The sequence below is a fragment of the Tachypleus tridentatus genome, chromosome 1, assembly GCF_004210375.1.
Source record: "Tachypleus tridentatus isolate NWPU-2018 chromosome 1, ASM421037v1, whole genome shotgun sequence".
Lineage (NCBI taxonomy): Eukaryota > Metazoa > Arthropoda > Merostomata > Xiphosura > Limulidae > Tachypleus > Tachypleus tridentatus.
In genome coordinates, this window is record NC_134825.1 from 117,107,193 (window position 1) to 117,126,978 (window position 19,786).

Here is a 19,786-nt window from a genome sequence, read left to right on the forward strand (position 1 = left end):
TCCACTTTGACTTTATATCGGTTGAGTTCGAGACATGACAAGCTGATTTGCATATTCAAAATCGTTTCAGTATAACCTGCTCAACGGTCTGTAATATCGTAGCAACATTTACCATAGAGGTAAAATTTAAGCTGAATTTAAGAACTGGACATTTTTGTCATTTGTTGAAAGTACAAAACAGAGATATCTCATCAGGTTACTCCTTTCTCAAACTAAGTTCATTTGAGTAAACTGGTTGAAGTCCGAAATTTACTGGTTTACATTCTTCAGAAAGTTTTACATTAGTTTGTTTCAGAGCAAAGCCACATCTGCTGTGTTTACCGCGAGGAAAACAGTTCTACGTCAGTTGGACAACATCGAGATCACAGAGTGTAAAACACACGTAAAATAACTGTACAAAAAATATGAAATTAACAGTTTGCAAAAAACATATTTAACATTTAGTGTACGTCAATCAATTTATGCAAACGAAACGTGCACGATGGGAAATCTTACCCAAGGTTCTTGTCGTTGCAATGACGTCAGTGTAATTACTTTCCCCAAATCTATTTCGGGCCACCACCTGGAACTGGTATTCGGACTGTGGTTTTAGTCCCTTAATAGACACAAAACAGAGCTTTCTGGTAGGAACTGGGTGAATTTGTGCTTCTCCGAATTACGTTCGTGATATCGAATTTGAAACTCCTGTTTGCTCCCACCATTAAAACCTGGAATCCATCCCAAGTCTATCGAATCCTCGGTAGCGTTGAGCACACGTACATTCTCAGGGGGATCCGGTTTGCCTGCAGGATATTAACCCAGTTACACTTTCAAATTACTTTAAAACACATGTGTACACAGTGAGCCTGAAAACAGTAGAGTGAAAAACGAGGGTTAGCAAACGTTCCATTTTATGAGCAAAATAACGTACAAGTCTATATGTTTCAAAACACAATATTCATGTGTACACAGGGAGCCTGAGAACAGTAGAGTGAAAAACGAGGGTTAGCAAAATGAGCAAAATAACATACAAGTCTATATGTTTCAATCAAATAAGCTTACAGTTTCTGAGGGTCATAGGTTTAACACTCGAAACCGTATTCATCAGGGGCCTGTATATTGTCATATTTACCATAAAGTGTCGAGAGAGACCAGTTTAGAACAATGTCCCCTCGTTAGTAACTCAGCAAATATTATACAGTAAATAACAAAATATTAATTTTGTAGGGGTAAGCTACAGTCAGAAAGCACGATGTTTTAAACGTCTTTAATTAATACCTTTCACTTGTATAAATTACTTGTAGTGTACGTGTGTTAAAGCTTCGAAGTTTGAAATTGGCAGTTCCGGTTCGATTTCACTGATGCCACGTGCTCCACGATCTTTAAGCTGTGGGCGTGGCAGTCAATACGTTAGCGTGAATGGTGAGTGACTTACCGTTGTTGACTATCTGCATTCTCCCATGGTTTGTTTGTTGTTAAGTTACGCTATGGACTACATGTGCTGTGGTCAACACAAGTATCGAAATCCGGTTTTCAGTCTATAAGTTCACACATTTACTGGTGAGCCTCTGGGATCACGTTTCCACTGGTAAATGGCTCGACATTTAGGGCCTTAATGGATTTACAATAATACCCATACAATACAGATAAAACACGTACGTCTAAATTATAATATAATATAAACTGTGCACGTTATTCTCAAGGTATAATAATTTGACACACAGTACACAAGTGTTAATGTTAAAACACCAACTAAAACTTGAGAAGTAATAAATTAACTCAAAGAAATTACTTATAAAATTATATTTTCTTCTCTAAATACATTTAACACAAAATGGATTTCTTTACACACGCATGCATATAAATTTTTATTTAAATGGAAAAAGTGAATAAATTAGCTTCCAATGCAACGTTCGAAATACATAATTTATAACGAGACCGAATGTTCCTTAGACTATACACAATCTAGAAGTATGTGATTCCTGCCTATCAAACTAATTTTATGAATAAGGTAGAAACAATCACTTCGTGATTGGTTTTCGTCAAGACTTTAATTAACTTACTTGAAAAGCTTCTCCACAGGAAATCAAATATTCGAAAGACTAAATTTCATTACACTGAGCAACAAATGTGTTAACATATTTATTAACTTGATAAACCACAGTTCAGTAGTAATTTTACCACCGTTTATCGACATGTAATATTGGTGTTTGGAAGTTCAGTTTTGTTTCATTTGTTAACAATATTTCTTTCCGAGTTAAACACTGATGTCTTGAGGTGTTTATGATGTAAAAAGTTAGATGTTTTTATATTACTTAATATTATATCTGTACAACTTAAATAATTAATCCTAAAATAACGTGTTAACTTTTATTGAAAATAAACACGTTCTTCGAACTTTAATTTAACTGTAGCTTTATGATAATCTAATACGATACTCGAAGTATTGATATAATATTAATTTATGGTTAGAGTTTACGATACCACCAAACACTGACAACGTAACTTTAACCAACTGCAGGTGCCCGTACATTCTGTCACAAAAGTGTATTTACACAAGAGCAAACATGGCTGCCATTATTGCAATTATGTTAAAATATGAAGTTTTTGTAAACAGTGTTTAATTAGGATATTAGAACGATGAACATTTGCAAGTTGTGCGAATATATAACATTGTTAAGAGTGTTATGATCATTTATAATTAAATACGTATCACGAATTTTAACTTCCCCCCCCCGTAATATACAACAAATCAATTATAAAGATAAACGTGGGACTGTACCTTTTCTCTTGAGTACGATAAAGGTGTCATCAATACCTAATTCATTTCTCGCAGCGCACGTGTACGTCCTGTAATCAGAGTCAGTAACATCCTTGATATATAACACACCCTCCCACATTGTCTCGTCCAACCGGGCTTTCTGGTTGGTGTACTTGGAGATCCCCATGTGACCTTTTCCTATCACCTCTCCACTGTCTAAGGACCAGGTGAAGGTAACGTTGGGCGACGCTTCCACTACGCAAACTAGACGGGCAGTGTTACCTTTATCTACGGCAATATTCAATAGTTGTCTTGTTAAGTGAACGACAGGCTTAACTGTAGAAACACAAACCACAGATAAACGAGGCGTCAGGACGTAAGCTTTCTAGGACCCTCAACAACAAGATTAGTATATGACGGCACAACACACAGTTAAAAATAACTGTACGCCGAACGTAACACAATACCACGTGCACTCGAATGAGTACAAAGTGTAGAAGATATTTAAGATACTTGTGAAAAATGTAAATTATATGAATAACCAATAAAAGGATAACAGGTGAAAATGGAGAGACGACTGTGAGAAAAAATTATATACTTACAGGAGATCAAATGGCTTATTTTTCAATATGGATAGAGTAATAAGAGTAATAAGCAGCTCCACAACAAATGTTAACTCAGTGTTGTTTTTAATGTCGTCATATCTCAAATTTCTTAACTAATTTCTGGCTTGGTGTGTTTTGAATTTCGCTCAAAGCTACTCGAGGGCTTTCTACGCCAGCCGTCCCTAATTTAGCAGTGTAAGACTAGATGGAAGGCTAGTCATTATTATCCACCGCCAACTCTTGGGCTACTCTATTACCAAAAAATAGTGGGATTGGCCGTCACATTATAACGCCCCAACGACTAAAAGGGAGAGCATGTTTGGTGTGACAGGGATTGGAACCCGAGACCCTCGGATTACGAGTTGAGTGCCTTAACCACCTGGCCATGCTGGGCCTAACCAATTTCTGATAAAATGAACAAAAAACAAAACCTATATTTTAAGTGTTGAGAGTCGCCGTTTTATCTGTCGTATATACAATTTATTGTCTATACAAATGATATACGCTTTCTTTCATGTTTTTAACAAATATTTTAATGAGACGAAATGGATGAGAGAACCCATTTCTTCTGCTCATTTTTAGATGGATTACACATCTTGCTGGTAAAACCATCTGTTATAATATGACCTAGACGATGATTTGCTCCATTATTATTCAAAGCTTTGGGTTGTTTTACTAGAATTTTAAGAGGCAGCGGGTTTTAAAAATTTATCTCTTACTACTACTATTTTACTATCACGAATCATTTGAATACACCATATCTCCATGAGCAGAAAAGCCCAGTATGACCAGGTGGGCTAAGGCATTCGACTCGTAATCTGAGGGTCGCGGGTTCGAATCCCCGTCGCACCAAACATGTTTGCCTTTTCAGCCGTGGGGGCGTAATAACGTTACTGTAAATCTCACTATTTGTTGGTAAAAGAGTAGCCCAAGAGTTGGCGGTGGGTGGTGATGACGAGCTGCCTTTTCTCTAGTCTTACAATGCTAAATTAGGGACAGCTAGCGCAGATAGCCCTCGGGTAGCTTTGGGCGAAATTCAAAACAAAACAAAGCAAACCCTGAGCAGAAAATGAAGGTAACACCAATAAACCTTACATAATGAATCGAAAATTAAAATGTCTGAACATTTATCTATTAGTATTGATTGATTTCTGCATATCCACTCACGACTCACACTTGACTACAAGCAGAGCACGAGCCTTCATTTCTTCTCCAACACCATTGTAAGCCAAACAATGAAAAGTACCCGCATCCTTCCTGGACACATTGAAAATCTTAAGTGTGCTTTGTCCTTTTCTAAATAACAACTGTGTCCTGGACATGTTAAACCCAGGCCTGCTCCATCGAATGGTGTTGTTGGTGAGAGGGTTACCGTTAGCTGCACATTCGAGCTGGGAGTCGTCTCTTTCGTTTACCAGAACAACATGGCTGACTCTTGTAATATAAGCTCGATCTGAAAATAACAATAGCTTCAGGTCTTTCTAAATATATCACAAATTTAAGATTATCTGAAAATAACATTAGTTTAAAGTCGTTCTGAACACAGATTATGTATCGAATTGGTGGATCTGAAGATAAGAATTGCTTACTTGTTCGTTTATAATTGAGCACAAAGCTGCACAATGGGTTATCTGTGCTCTGCACACCAGGGGTACCGATGCTAACTATTAAAAATATGTGTGTATTTCTCACCAAAGACATACTTCGTAATAGTTGGTTCGAGTATTAAACAAAGCTTGTGTGCAGATGCGAGATTTCGAAAATTAAAGTTTTTAAAAACTTTAGGGTCAAATGTGTAAAAGTCTACGGATTTACAACGCTAAAATCAGAGGCTCGATTCCCCTTTGTGGACTTAGCAAATAGCAAACACACACACACACGTGTAAAGTCACAATTTTCAAATTATGTTAAAACAATTGCTGTTTATATATGATTTAAAAATGAAATAGCCTTGGAAATAGAGAAATAGTACTATAAATATAAAGTTCCTATTTTATATTATAAAAGAAAATAATATATGTATATATGCATATATTTAGAACCGAAAGATTCTTTGACGGCAAAGATGCCTAACTTACGATGTAATACATTCTGTTACATGACGAGGAACGTAAAAAATATATTTAATTAATTAGATGTATCGATTAGCAGTTATGTATGCAGTTTCACTCTGAATAATAATGATCGTTATCCGATAGAGAGTTTATAACAATATATAACATTGAAAACCTAAAACGACATATTACTTGAAATAATAGATGGAAAACATTAGTGATGTACTTACAAAATTAGATTAAAACATGGAAATGACGAGTCGTCTGGATTGTATTATGAATAAAAGAACAAATGCAGTAGCAAAAACCGGTTTTCATCAGCTAAAGTACTTTCAACTACACGTAGTTATATTCTTACCGTTCATTATTTATTTATATGTTTGTCTGATTCAACAAGAATCTGTAATAATGTTATCTAAAGAACAAACAAAGTTTATAAAAATAATAAACAAACAACGTTTTATGTCAATATTGAAGTTGGAAAAAACAAACAAAGTTTATAAAAATAATAAACAAACAACGTTTCATGTCAAGATTGAAGTTGGAAAAAAGAAAAAGTCTATAAAAATAGTAAACAAACAACGTTTCATGTCAAGATTGAAATTGAAAAAACAAACAAAAAGTCTATAAAAATAATAAACAAACAACGTTTCATGTCAAGATTGAAGTTGGAAAAAAGAAACAAAGTCTATAAAAATAGTAAACAAACAACGTTTCATGTCCAGATTGAAGTTGGAAAAAACAAACAAACAAAGTCTATAAAAATAATAAACAAACAACGTTTCATGTCAAGATTGAAGTTGGAAAAAATTAATATAAAACTAAATTCTTGTCCTCAGCCATTTCATCAGCTCTTTTTCATAGATTTTTTCTCCTACTGACAAAATTTCCGTACAGGAGGACAGATGAGCAATACAATACACAGTGAGAATATAATTATTTTTGTTGTGATTCAAGATTGGTTTGATTTGTTTTGAATTTCGCGCAAAGTTACACGAGGGCTATCTACTCTAGCCGTCCCTAATTTAGGGAAGGCAGCTAGTCGTCACCATCCACCGCCAACTATTGGGCTACTCTTTTACCAACGAATAGTGGGATTGACCGTAACATTATAATGACCCCACGGCTGAAAGGGCTGGCATATTTGGTGCGACGGGGATTCGAATCCGCGACCCTCCGATTAGGAGTCGAACGCCTTAGCCCACCTGGCCATGCCGGGCCTGTTATTTAACAACACATAGAGATTATAAAGTTTGTAATAGATGTCAGAACGTGACACGTGGATTAACATTTTCTTTAAGTAATATGCTGATATAAGAGTAGAATAATTCCTGGTCTGCAGTGACTAGTTATTGACACAAATTTTATAAGTACGTAAACATGTATGAAAGTAAGTTCAGATATGCTTGTGTAAGTGTACTTAAACCTGTACACATGGAAGTGAACCAATATGTATCATCGTTGGGCACCAGATCTTGGTCTCATCAAAGAGAAAAAAAAAGACTAATAGATATTTGGTAATGTTAGAGCCAAAAGGTTGTCCGTAATCTGGGAATATACTTTTTGGAATTAATTTTGTATGAAAATCAGCAAAATTACCTTTTAATATATTTTTCTCGCATCAATTACGATAATACTAGTTTTTGACCTAATAAATTTGGAGTCACGAATCGTATTGAAGTTTTAAAGACTTGTATTGATGGAAAGTAGAAACTCTGTCTTGGAAAATTTCTGGAACAAGTAATGATAAAGTCAAAGAAAAACAAACTCTAGAAAAGTAGCGAGACAGTATTTTTTTCCTTTGTAAATAATAGAAATGAAGGAGGATGGTTTTGGCAAATAGAAAGGTTAGTGTTGACATTTTATAGTATATTTTATGGTTGAAACCATTCAAAATAAGGCTGACCTTATATAATTTTAAAGGATATTTTTGGCAAATGAAAAGTTTGGTGTTAGCTTTTTATACTCTGTCTTCTGGCTAGAACCCTTTAAAATAAGTCTGGTCTTGTAGAATTTTAAAGCCTTGTTACGTCCTTGTTGGGTCATTTAACTGGATTCAATTAGAAAAATTCATTTCCTCCCCAATGTGTTTTTCTATTTTTCTTTTGGGCAACAACCAAAATAGCCATGGTTCATTTTCAAGCACAACATAATCAGAGAAACTTTCACGTAACGAACCAGGAAGAAAAAAAGATTGAAACTAGAAACAAGGCTTAAAAGTTATTGTCATGGTTTCAGAAGGAATTCGAATAAGTAAAGAAACTTAACTTCCCTACGTGTGTCCAATTTTAAAACCCGATGCTTTCGCATGTTAATGCATAATGCCATGAAAAGGATTTTGTGCTGGCTGAGGGTACATTAACCTTCTAAATAATACTGAGTAATGATTCGAGTGTGTGTTTCTAAAGGACTTATAGAATCAAAATAAATAAAAATCTTTGAACATGCAGTCTAGTCTTTTCATGTGTGTTAGGCTAGAGACGACTGGTATGTGTATTGAAACATTAATTAAAATAAAGTACAGAACAACGTTTCCACCTTCTTATATCATCTTCTAGTTGACAAAGAGTTTGCAACTGTTCAGTCCGCTAGCTAAGAGTTCTTCTTATATGCAGAAGTGAACTTGTAACTGAATGCCAATGGTATTATTTATTAAAGATGGCCTAAGAAGGTCAAAACGTTATTCTGAACTTTATTTTGAATAAAGCTTTAATACCCATACCAACCATCTTTAGAATACATTTTTCAGTGGCGGCACCAGGATATTTCCGTTGGGGAAATGAGGTAAACTGTGGAGGGTCTTCCCAAAATGCCATCAATATGAATTATAGATGGTAAATTATATTAATGTAAATACCAAGGTACATTTCAAAAAGATGTGCTATTTTGAACTGCGTTTTCAATGCAGTTTCCATTGGAAACTCATACTCTGATTAATAATTCATTATTACAAATTAGAAATAATCTGTTTATGAAAATATGCGTATATGTAAAAGAAGAAACTCACCTAAATTCCACCAAAGGTAATACATAATAATAAAGAAAATCAAGAATAGCTTAGATTGAACATTTAATATACCATTAAGAGTAAAGCTACAAATCAAAATAAATATAACATAAAGACATAGTTTACATAGCAGAAACGAATTATCTCATGTGAAGTTAATACACTCTGAGGCTAACTATCTTTCATCTTAATGAAGACGTTGAGTTCTACAGATCTATGTCTCTTTGATGTTAATTGTTAAGCAACAACGACGATTGTGTTTTCCATATTTTATGAATATATGTAGGTAACAATATTGGGGGGCTGAGGAAGGCTTGGCTCATTTGGGGTTTATCATTATCATGAAAACTAGCCGGAAAGATAATTGTGTGTACGACGTTTAGAAGCTGGCGAAGCACAATTATGATTAATTATAACTGTCTTACGACGTTGGTTTAGGCTTATAGTCTTTTTAACACTACAGTCTTAATCTAGTCCCTAAGAGCCTTGATTAAGAATGTAGTGTTAACATATATAGGCCTACCATACTGAAGTTCGAAAACAGTAATTAATTATAATTGTCATTCGACGTTGTTTTAGGCTTATCGTTTCTTTGACACTACAGTCTTAATCTAGTCCCTGAGAGCCTTGACTAAGATTGTAGTGTTAAAAATATATAGGCCTAACATACTGTAGTATGAAAAGTATAATTAAGTATACTTAAAAAAAAAAGCTAGTATCATCTCCCCCGGAGTAGAAAACATTCTGTCACAAGTTCTTCGAAGCTTCTGTGAAGTATTTGTTGTTATTGTTTCATTAAAACCATTTGAAAATACAAGTATTCAACACATTCATTTTAAACATACAGCCAGAGATACGTTGTTGTTCTTTTGTTTTTAGTTTATTAATGTTTTTCAAATTAAAGCCCATTCAACTGTATGTCTCAAACAACCATAGTTTGATATTTACATACAGACAACTGGAACAGTCTTTGGTGCTTGAACTACGCTATTAGAATGTGGTGTAAATTTATATCTAGAGATTAGGACGTGCTTTGGTACTTATCTCTAGACAATTGGGACATTCCTTGACATTTAACTCTAGACTATTAGAATGTACTGTAGTACTTATATCTTGACAATTAGGAAGCGCTTTGATATTTATGTACAGGTAATTAGGACATATTATACAGAGTATAACGAATATGGTACAGTACATTTCAGTATTAGCAATAAGTAAAAGTGTCTCAAATGTGAAATTCTTATTGGTTGAAATATGCAAATGTGAAATTCCTATTGGCAGAAATATGACATACAGTTTAATGATATTTTATGCAGGATTATCTAGAGGAATTTAGACGTGAATTTTAATTGTTTTCAAAGTGACCTCATAAAACTTTGAAGCTTTATAATGCTAAGTTCTAAGTTCGATCCCTGCGATAAGCAAAGCACAAAGGGCTTATTGTACAGCTTTATTTTTTCTCATCAACAAATAAGCACACCTTGTGTATATTTTATTTCTAGAAATTTTAGTTAAAATTATATTTTTTTTCTCTAGAATAGTAATTTAAATCTTTACTTTAAAAGAGAGAAAAATATAATTTATATTATGAAACCATTCATTAAATCATAAGTAAATGTAAAGCTAATCGCCAACTTCAATGCGAGCTTATAAACTACGCAGAAAGAGTTTTGGAACACGATGTCGCATTTTAACTATTTCAAACCACTCAGCGCCACCTTCACTGACAGCCTTTAAATATTTTTAAGTATTAATTTAACTGGACTGACACACTGGAAAAGTTCACCAATCGTTCAACACTAAAGTTTGTTATAAGAATTTAATATTTGCTTTGAAACAAGTTTTTAAATACTGCTTCAAAAGATGAAACGTGGACACGGATTCTTCCTACATAGCTTCAAAACTGCATCAACGAAACCATAAGTTCGGTGCCCAAACACCTATTATAACAATGATATTCTGCATACCTCACTGAAACACAGCGAGGTATGTTTTGTTTTATGAATTTCGCGCAAAGCTACTGAGGGCTATCTGCGCTAGCCGTCCCTGTAAGACTAGAGGGAAGGCAGCTAGTCATCACCACCCACCGCCAACTCTTGGGCTACTCTTTTACCAACGAATAGTGGGATTGACCGTAACATTATAACGCCCCCACGGCTGAAAGAGCGAACATGTTTGGTGTGACGGGGATGCGAACCCGTAAAAACGTTATGAAGATAGGGGTTTCTAGCCTTATGTTGTAACTTAAATGTACCTTTTGAAAGTAATGATACAAAATTTTTAAACCGTATAATACAATTTTAAGGCACCGTTTCTGATTTTAATAAACGAATTTTAACTAACATTGAATACTTACTAAACTTATTAAATGATTTATATACTATATTAAGTACAAGTCCACTTTCAACCATTATATTTTTAACTTGTAGTAATTCATTACTAAAGCCTTTGTGTCTTTTGTTTTAACCCCACATTCCGGCATGCTCGTTGGGTCTCACATTTTATAGCAAAATACGATGAAATGTATAATTTTCCATGAAAAGTGCTTCATTAATAAAGCTAAATTTTGTGGTGGTGGTTGTTTATACTTGCTCGCACTGCTGGAATATAAATACAATATAAATTTATGCTTCCTTATCTAATTTAACAAAGCGAAATTCACTCACTTATAAATTTTATTCTCGTGAAAGCTTTGAAAGTGTTGACTAAATACATATGTAAACCTTCTAATAACTTCGGCGATTTTTACACTAGTGTATTTTGTAACTGATATTCAAAGTTGAAAACGTTTTTACATTTCTATTCTGATGTCGGCCCGAGATGGTCAGGTGGGTTAAGGCATTCGAGTCGTAATCTGAGGGTCGCGGGTTCGAACCCCCGTCGCACCAAACATGTTCGCTCTTTCAGCCGTGGGGGCGTTATAACGTGACGACCAATCCCACTATTCGTTGGTAAAAAGAGTAGCTCAAGATTTGGTGGTGGGTGGTGATGACGAGCTGCCTTCCCTCTAGTCTTACACTGCTAAATTAGGGACGGCTAGCGCAGATAGCCCTCGTGTAGCTTTGCGAGAAATTCAAAAAACAAACAAACATTCTGATGTCTTTGGATTAGGTCTACTGGACTTAAATTGTACTGTACACTGTTAGATATTTCAGTTTGAGAACAATGATATATCCATTACTGAGCTATGGTATTATCCATATGGGTAACCAATAATTGTACGAAAAGCACGATCATTACGAAAACGAAACCCTTGAGTCCTTAATGAATTTATGTCGATCAAGAGATATATGCATTAAGGATAAAATTACACTATGTTTAGTTTTTCTTAAGTTAAACTTACATAGAACGTTTACGATTATTTCTTTTTTTCTACTTCCTTCGGAGTTTGTAGCTTCACACACGTAGTGTCCTGCGTGATTTCGCGAGACTCTAGCTATTTCCAGCACAGAATTTCTTGCAAAAATATCCTGATGATGAATAGTTTGTGTGCTCCAGTGTGCGAAGGCCGACGGGTCAACTATCGGTTTACCCTCACGAAACCATTGGTAAGATATGGACGATGGATTACCCTTTGCACTAACATTGATGAGACCCGGTTTACCTTCTACAACATCGAACCGCTTCAGGTTATGAATCAGAAACTGGGGCTTATCTATTAATGACAGAATTGATAACAAAAAAAAAAAAAATTAAACGAAAGACAACACCATTATTCTAAATAAATGATAAGAGAAATCACTTCGTTTTGTGTTCGTGATACCAGTTGTAATTACTAAAGTGTGGTTAAAAGGCTACGCGTCAGAGAACAATATTTGTTATCTGATGTAAAGAGATATTTGAAACCAGTCATCGAGTTAGCGTGGTAGAAATTACGTCTGCTCTACTTGAAAACAACCATCAATGGACAGCCGCTATTGTTTCTCCTAGGCCTAACATTAGTAAACTGTTGCCACCGATGTAAAACACTGTATTTAATTCACTTTGTTGTTACCAATACTTACTTTCATGGTAAAAAGTAAAGAATCGAAACCAAAATTCTGTTTTTGTACATTTTACACGCATGAATTATAGATTTAGAAAATAGTAATATTATATTTTTATGGAGTTTAAGTTTCAAATACTAACAGTAAAATACACAGTAATGGATTAATACAAAAATGTTGTATTAATGTAATAGATTTTAATGTTTTATTTTTAAAACATTCTGAGTAAAATAAGAATAGTACAATACATGTATATTTAGCCTCATTGCTAGATTTGTTGGTTATATTCGTAGATAACACTGAGCTTTTTCTAACCGTCGAAAACATAACAGTTTGAAAGATTTGTGCAATTTTTTGACAGTCACAAAAAAGTTTAGTTGTTTGAAATGATTTTATGCAAATAAACACGGATGTACTTAAGCCTAACTTATTAATAAAATCGTGTTATTTCGAAAATATAAATCACGAAAATCCTTTATGCAATTTAATTATCTTTTGTAATTTCGTAATAGTAAAATATGTGGCGAAATAATCATTTGCGAAATTTAGAACACAAATTTATGCTATTATTACTTCAATCAAAGAAAAAAGGCTTAAAGTGAACAGTAAATGATACAAATATGGAATATGTAAAACAGTTCGCTATTAGGAGGGTAAAGTAATTTTCACTAAAAATATAGATAATATGAAAGAAAAATATGATTGAAAGGACCAAGAACATAATTTCTGTATATTATATTATCTGAAAAACAAACTCCTTACAATGTACTTCAAGCGTGATTGTTTTGTTTAAAGAACGTTGAGTTTTAGGATTTGTTGCTTGACACACAAAGATCGAGCCATCGTCTTCTGAGGTGACGTTGAATCGTAAGAGACTTTTTGTGATTTTCCCTCCATATTCTCCTTTTGAAATCGTGACCACCCCTCCATTGATTAATCTACCATTCTTCCACCATTGCATGTTACTCTCCGGATTACTGGATCCAGCTTCGCATTCTATTGTTACCTGGTTATTGATAGATTATCACTTGTCAACACACCGAGTTTTAATATATTTCTATTGAGAACAAGGAAATAATCACCTGCTTTTTTCACAACATTACGTAAGAAACTCGCAATATTCTAGTGAAATCACGAAATATTTACATATTGTTAAGGTCTGCAGTTTGTAGGGAAGGCGTTTTGAGAAGAACATTTATAATATTAATAAAACAGCCGAGTTACGTACACACAAGTTCTGGAATGTTACTTAATCCTAGATTTATCAACAACAGTCCACATGAACAATGTAGGACTTTTAATAACATTTTCAAAACGATTTATTGAATAAATTATTTATGTCCATGAATTTGTTGTTTACAGGGCTTATGACAACATATGAGCCATATAAAAGCATTATTAAATATTCTAGTTATTTTTTAATCATTACTAATGGGAGTTGTTATTATTTTTAATTATTTAAGGAATTAGTTATTCAATCCAATTTCTTTCGTAAGTTATTTACTACGAGTATTGTGTTATAAAACACTAGTTAATTTTAGGGTTAACTTCCAGTTCATTTTTTAGTTGTTAAACTGTTAAATAACTAGTATTTTTAATTATAGAATATTATTATGCTCTATTTTGAATATCAGGACATTCGTATTGAATGCTGTTAAATACTTGGAGAAAAATAACTTACTGTTTGATATTCCTTTGGTTTGTTGGGCAAGACTTCAATATTTAAACCACCAGAGGGAACTGAAAATTATGGAATAACTTCAATATTTAAACCATCAGGAAGAAAATAAAAATTTTGGAATAATTTTTAATATTTAAATAAGCAGAAGGAGGTGAACATTATGGATCGATGTCAGAATTTAAGCCACCAGGGGAAATAAAAAATATGGAATAAATTTAATATTTAAACCAACGGAAGGTACTGAAAATTATGGAGTTGTTTAAAGAGCTATTTTGACAAAAGATGATTTTATGGATACAAATGATTTTATCATCTACTGCCAATAGTAAGAAGGCTTTACTGAATATTTTGTTTAAGCATAAACAGGAAAGATTCTCTATTTTTAACATTTTCAATTCGAACTCAAATAGTTCCCAATTCAACAGGATATATGAGAGTTAAACTGTAATAAAATGTGAAAATCTTACAGATAACTCTAGTTGTTACAGAAACCACCAGGGGCTGTACTGTAGCTACATTAGATGCCTCGCATCTGTACACCGCACCATTATCACTTGCTTGGGCTTGGATTACTAAACTACTAGCGACTCCATTGGCCAAAAGCTTAGTCACAGCAGGAACCTGTTGAAACAAGTATTTTTGGTAAAAATATTGATATATTGGAGGATATTCTATCTGTCTATGACGACAGTGATAAATAATTTAACTGAAATACAATATAAAAGCGTAGCGGCTACAAATAACCACAGTTATAGTAGTATCAGAACGATTCTGTTCTTTTAACTATTTTACACTAATAAATTATTATTTGTTTTTGAATTTCGCACAAAGCTACTCGAGGGCTGTCTGTGCTAGCCGTCCCTAATTTAGCAGTGTAAGACTAGAGGGAAGGCAGCTAGTCATCACCACCCACCGCCAACTCTTGGGCTACTCTTTTACCAACGAAGAGTGGGATTGACCGTCACATTATAACGCTCCCACGGCTGAAAGGGCTAGCATGTTTGGCGCGACGGGGATGCGAACCCGCGACCCTCAGATTATGAGTCGCACGCCTTAACACGCTTGGCCATGTCGGGCTCAAACTACATTATAAGAGATAAGTTGTTTCAATAGCATATACATATATAGTCCTATATTTAAATGTAAAAGATGTTGAATTAGATAATGTTAAAAACAACCAACGACTCCATTGTGTTATTATTAGTTATTTCTGATGAAAATTAAGCTAACCACATAGTTTAAAAGCCAAAATATATAATAACAAATCGAGCCACTTCCACACAAACTGACATTATATCATAAATCAATATCCAATAATTTTACAAAATCCATAATGATTACGAAACATTTAATAATCAGTTGGGATTCCTCGTTAACGTTTTCTGTTATCATCTCAATAGGCCCGGCATGGCCAGGTGGGTTAATGCGTTCCACTCGTAAACCGAGGGTCGCGGATTCGAATCCCATCACACCAAACATGTTAGCCATTTCAGCCGTGGGGGCATTATACTGTGACGGTCAATCCCACTATTCGTTGGTAAAAGAGTAGCCGAAGAGTTGGCGGTGGGTGGTAATGACTAGCTGCCTTCCTTCTAGTCTTACACTGCTAAATTAGGGACGGCTAGCGCAGATAGCCCTCGAGTAGCTTTAACAAGTAATATTTGTCTGTATGAGCATATAGTCATAATGTATACACCAAAATCGTAATGATTACGCTTAAATTGTAATGGTTGGCATCTCTGCAGATTACAAGTCGGACGCCTTAACCCACCTGGCCGTGACGGGCCTTTCCTGTCAGCCATTGACAACAAATGATTCCAGATGTTAATTCACTTATTTAATGTATTTAAAAACAACTTGTTGCTGATAAAAATTCACCAGTGTTATAAAACTGTTATAACAGTGTTATCAGTGTTATATCCTGAATTATGTTAGATGTTTTCAAAGCTTTATGGTAGTAAAAAGAAAGTTTGAAAAACAATAAGCGACCAGCAGTTGTAATAAAATGGAAAACATCACCTCGGTATCTCCCTTAAACCAACGAATAGTTGCCCAAGGATTTCCACCGAAAGAAACACAAGTTAGTTGTTTTATTTTTCCTAAAATGATTGGTTGATTGTGATCTTCAACTGATGGTGGTCCTGGTGGATCTATAAAACAACAAAAAACAATTGCTGAAACCATAAGGAAATTGGCAGCCAATCAAACGAAAACAACTCGAATTATACAGTGTAATCTACAACTTACATTATGCTGTAACCTAATCGTATATAAAAGTACAAGTCAGTTATATTATTTTGTTAATAAAAAAAATGTAACCAAGTTTTGTAAATATGTGCTGCCTAAAACTATAATATATTAGTACCAGGGTTGTCCAAATGTGTCTTATTTCATTTATTTTAGGTATTTCTCTTAACCAACCAAACGCAGTTCGAATTATGTTTGATATAGTGTCCACGAATGAAATAAGACACACGAATTACGACACTATATGACTTTAAATTATTTTGAAGAAATTCCCTTTCAAATTTCCTAAAGTTAAACTAAAGAAAAACACAAGATATATGTCTATTTTCTTCACTGTGTTTCTAAAAATAAACCTAGCGCAAAGAGAACTGCTTATTTATAACAGACTGAAAGAGGTAAGAGAAACCATAGTTGCAACTATGCTAGTAAAGGCACGATCGCCAAACAAACGACAAAATTTTTTTATTCAACCTTATGGTACCAGAGAAGCTAGGAAATGTACTTACATATTACAGTAAGGTTCGCCGTTTCTGTAACTTTTTCGTTTAAAATGCTGTTCAGAGCTACACACGAAAACGTCTTAATATCGGGATCCTAGATTGAAACAAACAAACAAAGTATTCTCAATATATTTCTTTCTCGAAGTCAGTGATTGTAAGTTTATTTAAAATAATTACAGTTGTCTCAAAGCTCCTTCGCTTATTCATTTCGTTAAGTGAGGGCCCGGCATAGCCAGGTGGGTTGAGGCGTTCGACTCGTTATCTGAGGGTCGCGAGTTCGAATCCCCGTCAAACTAAACATGCTCGCCCTTTCAGACGTGAGGGCGTAATAATGTAACGGTCAATCCTATTATTCGTTGGTGAAAGAGTAGCTCAAGAGTTGGTGGTGGGTGGTGATGACTAACTGCCTTCCCTCTTGTCTTACACTACTAAATTAGGAACGGCTAGCACAGATAGCCCTCGAGTAGCTTTGTGCGAAATTAAAAAAACAAAACAAAACAAACGTAATCTGAGGATCGCGGATTCGAATCCCCGTCACACCAAACATGCTCGCCCTTTCAGCGTGGGGACGTTACAATGTGATGGTCAATCCCACTATTCGTTGGTAAAAGAGTAGCCCAAGAGTTGGCGGTGGGTGGTGATGACTAGCTGCCTTCCCTCCATTCTTATACTGCTATATTAGGGACGGCTAGCGCAGATAGCCCTTGTGCAGCTTTGCGCGAAATTCATAAACAAACAAACAACAAACGTTAAGTGAGGCTTAAGATAGTGTTAAATCAGTGTCGTTATATTCAGATGTATGCAGTGATGTTCCACAGTCTTAGAAATCGCTGAATTACATCTCAGAATAACTTGAATTTGAAACACTTAATCACGAACTGCCGTGCTGTATTTAATCTCCAAACGTTCTCTGGAACTTCCACACGTTCCAAAACATGTAATCGTTACGAAACTAGAACGAAACTCTTAACTGAAGAGATATCACACTCTGCAGTTAGAAATAATCAATATTGTATGAAACTGAACGGAATAGTTTATGATATGCTCGATTTTTCCATAATTCTAGTCTTGTAGTTCCCCAATTATTTTAAATTGTAAACATATCATAATTAAAAAGTTTTTTCGAACCATTCGATGCAAATTAAAATTGTAAAAAAAACCCTGCAGTCTGCGTAGGTTTTGGTAAAATTGTTTGTTTTTGAATTTCGCGCAAAGCTACACGAAGGCTATCTGCGCTAGCCGTCCGTAATTTAGCAGTGTAAGACTAGAAGGAATGCAGCTAGTTATCACCACCCACCGCCAACGCTTGGGCTACTCCTTTAAAAAGGAATAGTGGGATTGACCGTCACATTATAACGCCCTCACAGCTGAAAGGACAAGCATGTTTTGTGCGATGAGGATTCGAATCCGCAACTCTCAGATTACGAATCGATCGCCTTAACCTACCTTACCATGCCGGGTCTTCGGTAAAGCACTGATAAAGCTATTAACTATAAGATACATATAAACCGTTTCTAAGACCCAAAAAACATAACATTCCAACTAACATCAGATTTGAAATGTCAGAATTATGTTTATTATTAACAAAGAAATGTTCTGTGAGCTCTTTGGTTTTACTTCACTTTCTGTTTTTTATTATAAAAACGTCGGTGAAATCATTGTAGAATTTAAATTTTCCAGTTAATAATTTAAATAAAAATAAGCACGTGTGTATATATATGGCTAATAAAATATTCAGCGCGCATCTGACATTCATTAACACCATAAAATGATAAAAATATACAACAAAAAACGAGGCCGTGTTCATGTTGTTAAATAATTGATTTACATTTAAGTAGAACATGTCAATCTCTATGTAAGTAAAGTTTTTAAGTTGTGTTTTATTAATAATTTTGATATAAAGAAACATCCTACAGCAAGTAGCAATGCCACATTGTCCATGCTAGGGTTTAAAAGTTGATCACGTGTGGTGTGACGTATTTTAACGACTTCACGGTCACACTATGCGGTACTTAAGGATGAATATTCATCCCTCAAAATTGTTTTTCAACAGTTTTTAAGATGTCACTCAATATGTATGTTATCTTCCGCATGGTCAAACTGATCTACAAACCAAGTTTCACAAGATCTGGTTCGTGAATTTCCGGAACGCAATCGTTTGAACAGCGGAACTGACTTCCGAAACATGCGATATGTCAATGAATTCTTTTGATTTCATACACTGAAATTTTACTAGATTGAAGTTTAATATAAATAAAAAAAATACTTATTATTTTTATGTTCAAACGTTGAATTTTTAAGACTGAGAGCATGTTTAATAATAGGGTTATTTAAAAAAATATGAAAAAACGAAGACAAAACTATCGTAAGTTCTTCGTAACTTCGAAAGTTAAGTATTAGGTTGAGGAATAATTCGTGAGCGTTTTTAAATAATTTCATTCAAGCATTACATGCAAGACTATACAATACTTCAATGCATGAACACATTACACCCAAAACATTTATTATGATACTTTATTTCATGTAATACCTAGGTATATAGTATGCATTGTTGTAAACGAAATTGCAAGAAATTAAATGCGAAAAGCAGATGGTGTCGAAAATGCTCGATTTTGTCCACTTGACATTCCATTTAATGAGCTGAAAATGAAAGCAAAAATTAAAAACATATGAAAATCAAACACACCATCTATTAGAGCAAAAAATTATCTACCAAATGACAAGAAATATTTTGCATAATATTTCATTTATGAATATATTTTTTAACTTGAAAAAACGCTCACGAATTATTCCTCAACCCAATATTTATCATCTTAATATTTTATCTTATTTCAAACAATTAAGAACAAAATTATTAAAAACTAAATTAGCGATTGTTTCTCTCCTCATCCTTGGGCCCGGGCATGGCCAGGTGGTTAAGGCACTTTACTCATATTCCGAGGGTCGCGAGTTCGAATCTCCGTCAC

General features: G+C 34.3%; 1 protein-coding gene across 1 annotated transcript in view; it reads right to left on the reverse strand.

Annotated features, from left to right (window-relative positions):
• The window catches only part of LOC143233068 (nephrin-like), a 73,304-nt gene that overhangs the window by 3,431 nt on the left and 50,087 nt on the right, over window positions 1-19,786 (reverse strand). Inside the window, 9 exon segments of the mRNA XM_076468950.1 lie at window positions 496-782; window positions 2,762-3,076; window positions 4,520-4,798; window positions 11,750-12,061; window positions 13,155-13,398; window positions 14,074-14,132; window positions 14,541-14,694; window positions 16,093-16,223; window positions 16,827-16,914. Coding sequence (XP_076325065.1) covers window positions 589-782; window positions 2,762-3,076; window positions 4,520-4,798; window positions 11,750-12,061; window positions 13,155-13,398; window positions 14,074-14,132; window positions 14,541-14,694; window positions 16,093-16,223; window positions 16,827-16,914 — 1,776 coding nt within the window. The 3' untranslated portion in view covers window positions 496-588.